This window comes from Orycteropus afer, unplaced genomic scaffold (assembly GCF_000298275.1).
Source record: "Orycteropus afer afer isolate SDZICR_OR568_19922 unplaced genomic scaffold, OryAfe1.0 scaffold00083, whole genome shotgun sequence".
Classification (NCBI taxonomy): Eukaryota; Metazoa; Chordata; class Mammalia; order Tubulidentata; family Orycteropodidae; genus Orycteropus; species Orycteropus afer.
This window is the reverse complement of record NW_006921670.1, coordinates 9477513-9481308: the sequence shown is the minus strand read 5'-3', so window position 1 is coordinate 9481308 and position 3796 is coordinate 9477513. Positions and strand designations below refer to the sequence as shown.

The following is a 3796-nucleotide window of genomic DNA, read 5'->3' as shown; positions in this document are numbered from 1 at the left end:
GTTCCACTCTGTCCTCTAGGGGCACTGTGAGTCAATGGACTCCAGGACAGTAGGAAGGATTTTGGCCATCACTGCACCCAGGCGGGAGGGCGGGCCTATAGGTGACTCCCACCTGTGTGGCTGAGGCATTCCTCCGCCTGGCCCGCAGACTTCTCCTGCTCCAACCTCCTGGGCTTGACCAACATTATCAAGCAGCTGAGTCTGGGCATCTTCCACCCGGCCTTCGCCCCCATCGAGTTCATCAAGCAGAGACTGCAGGAGCACCTGCCCGCTGACGCGCACATCCTGGCCTCTCAGCAGCTGGGTATCTCACTGACCCGCTGGTCCGACGGCCAGAACATCATAGTTACCAACTTCGCCACCCGCGATGAGCTCATCCAGGTGGGCAGGTGCTGGGGTGCGGGGCTTCCCAGGTGCTTCCCAGGGATGACACACCCACAGGTAGGAGGGGGAGCAGCTTACGAAAGGGGAAACTGAGGCACAGAGGGAGGCGACGACTGGGCCAAGTCACTGGCTGAGTCCGAGGATCTCACCTGGCTTCTGGGAGGCCCCTGGGCTACAGAAAGAAGGTTCTGGCTGAGGAGGTGGGTGGGGCCAGGCTTCTGTGGAGGGGGTGGTGCCCCCTGTAGGGGCAGCCTGCCCAGCCCCCACCCTGAACTGACTGCACTTTTTGCATAATCTGTCACAGTTTGGGGGCTGGGAACACTACAGGGAAAGAACAACAAAGCCCCTCCTTGCAGCTCACATTCCGTGTGGTGCGTGTTGGGGGAGGGGCAGGTAACGCACACCTCCCCAGGTAGTGGATTAACAACTATAAGATGGGGAGATGAGAGCTACCAGTCAGGAAAGAGGCCCTGCCCCTACCTGCCTGGTGTGGCTGTGAGGGTGACTCAGGGACCTAGCCTGCGGCATTGTCCAGACAGGTGGGGAGACAGACCTTTACCCCAGAAGGCCTCAGCTGAGAGTGTGGAGGAGAGCAGGGCGTGGCATGAGCCCTTGCTGTGGGCACGTGCCCATGGGCCCTTGAGGAAGCCAGGTGGGAACCCAAACATGCCCTGGCATCCTTGCCTGATGGCACTAGGATAGGCCCCAGCACATAGTAGGTACTTAGGAAAAATGGGCTCCTGTGAATCATTATTCCACAGGGGTAAGGCCCTCGCCCACATCCTTATCCCATGGGGCCAAGTGGGTTCTGCATCTTCCTGAGAGGGCCCGAGGGCTGGGTCCCAGGGCTCCGTGAGAAAGGGTGAAAGGGTGGAGATTCCACAAGGTCAGGGCCCCCTAGGTCAGTGATATTCATGGGGGGGGGCATTTTGCTCCCTGAGGATATTTAGCCAGATGAGAGATATTTTTCCTTGCCACAACTTGGGAGTGGGGTGCTAGTGGCATCTAGAAGCTACAGGTGCTAACACCCCCTTGTGCATAGGACAGCCCCCACCATGAAGAACTGTCGCAGCTCAGTCAGTAGTGGTGAGGCATAGAACCCCTGTTCTATACTGTGGGCCCTTTTCACTGCAGGACTTGTCAGTGCCTTTTCTGTCTGCAGAAAGAGAACGGGCATCAGGACAGGCTGGCATTCCCTCTCTCTTTGACTTGAGCAATGTGGCTGGGTTATGACACCTCCCTGGGCCCCAGGGAACCCATGTCCCTTATGTGGGCGTGGGATGAATCCATGCTGTTTTGAGGGAGATGCAGTGGCTGCAGTAGGTTCTGAGCGTCAGGGAACTTGAGTCATTGTGTTCTTTCTACCTTTTGTCTCCTCAGGCCTTGGTCTGTACCTTATACTTGCCTTTCTACTGCGGGGTGATTCCCCCTGAATTCAGAGGGGAGGTGAGTGCCCTTTGCAGGTGAGATTACTAACCCTGCCTGGGCTCCAAGGGCACCCCCTGTGTGCCAGGCCCTCCTCCCCCTCGAAGGGAACTCAGCACCCTTGGCCGGAGAGGATGCAGTGGCTCTGGGGCGGTCTGCAGGAGGGCGGTGGCCCCAGAGCACAGCACCGCCCACTCCCCCCCCCCCACTGCAGCGCTACTTAGATGGTGGTCTGAGCAACAACACACCCTTCGAGGACTCCAGCTCCACCATTACCGTGTCCCCCTTTGCTGGCACCCAGGACATCTGTCCTGAGAGCACCTCAGCCAGCCTGCACGAGCTGAACACGTTCAACGCCAGCGTCCAGCTCTCCACCAAGAATGTCTTCCTGGCGTTTGTCTCCCTCATCTCCCCCAGTCCTGAGGTAGGTCTGGCCCCAGACCCCGCCTCACGGATGCGGGGTGGCTTGGCTATGATTGAGACCCCATGTGTCAGGGTCTGGGTTCCACTGAGGCCACATGTCCTGTCCTTACAGCCAAGGAGTCTAGGCTCCAGTCATGTCCTTTCTGTTCCTGGGCAAAGCGTTGGGTTAGGACTGGCCCTGAGCCAAGGGAGCAGACTTCTAGACCCCCTGCTGAGCTTGGTTTTCAGCCAGCCCTTCCTCTGGCCTGTGTGCCCCTGTCAGGCTCTGTGAGGAGGGACTGCGGCCCTCTCCGTTTCTCAAGGGTGAATACCAAGGCTCAGAGAGGTTGACTGACTTGTTCAAAGTCATGCAATCTGGAAGTGGCAAAGCCAGGATTTCAACCCTCAGTTGGCCTCGGGCTCTTCCCTGCTGCCCTAGACTGTGGTCACCTTGACTCTCCATGTGGCAATGAACTACAAGATTAGAAAAGATGAACACCCGTGTCTAGTTATATAAACACCAAAATCAAACCTGTCGAGGTGATTCCAAGCTGCTGTAACCAGACGCCACAAGGGGGTGGCTTTAACAAACAGACATCGATTTTCTCACAGTGTAGGAGGCCAGAAGTTTAGATTCAGGGCATGGGTTCTAGGAGGAGGCCCTTGTCTCTTTCCAGCTTCTGTTTCTTGGTGCCTTGGAGATCTCGTGTCCTGGCGTCTGTCTCCCCCCATCTCTGCTTGCTTATTCGATCTGCTCTTTCAGATTTAAGACAGACCCTGCCTTTAATACTGCTGCATTAACGTAACAAAGAAGGCCAATTCCCACAAAGACTATAACCACAGGTACAGGGGTGAAGATTCCAGGTAGAATTCAATCCCTAACAAGCAGACACCGTTTCCAGCTCTTTGCCCCCCGGTACACCCTCCTCTACTAAGTGAAAGGTTGGCAGGGCGAGCCACCCAAGGTACCTCCGAGGTAAGGCCTGGCAAACCACTTCCGAGAACATCAAGCCTTGAAACCCTCATGGAATACAGTCCCACTGTGGTAACACATGGAGGGGCCAGCAGCTGGAATCAACTCTGTGGCAGCTGTTGGTTTCTTAAAATTATTTCTGGAAAATGGGTCATTGGACAGCAGGTTCTCATCAAACTGTCTCCCGCCACCCAACGCATGCCTCCCCTCCCCACCTCCTCACACCTCCTGTGTTTGCATAGTACTTTATCATTTACAAAACAAGCTTGGGTTCACTTACTGTGGCCCTCCCCACAGCCCTGGGGTACACAGAAGATACACCCCACTTTGCAGACAAGGAAACTGGGGCTCTGGGGAGCCATCCGAGGTCGCACAGCAAGGGCTGAGTGAGGCCCTTGTTCCTGGGGCTGCTCGGCTGGGCCCTCCCTCCCCAGAGTGCTCCCGTGGAGACGGGCAGGGCTGGATTCCGGGACCCTCTGCCCATCAGGCTGGACCTGGAGACGGACGTCATTTTTCAGAGGGAGAGACCGAAGCGGGAGCGAGGCAGGGCTGGGTCAAGGGCCCAGAGAGTCTAGGGGGTGGGAGTGAAATGGGGGTGCTGAGGGGAGCAGC

General features: G+C 57.0%; 1 protein-coding gene across 1 annotated transcript in view; it reads left to right on the top strand.

Moving 5' to 3' along the window:
- Nucleotides 1-3796, top strand: part of PNPLA5 (patatin like phospholipase domain containing 5) — a 46402-nt gene that overhangs the window by 34578 nt on the left and 8028 nt on the right. Inside the window, exons 3-6 of the mRNA XM_007941799.1 lie at nt 149-381; nt 1765-1830; nt 2024-2233; nt 3619-3727. Of these exons, the coding sequence (XP_007939990.1) occupies nt 149-381; nt 1765-1830; nt 2024-2233; nt 3619-3727 (618 nt within the window). The remainder of the gene's footprint in view (nt 1-148; nt 382-1764; nt 1831-2023; nt 2234-3618; nt 3728-3796) is intronic.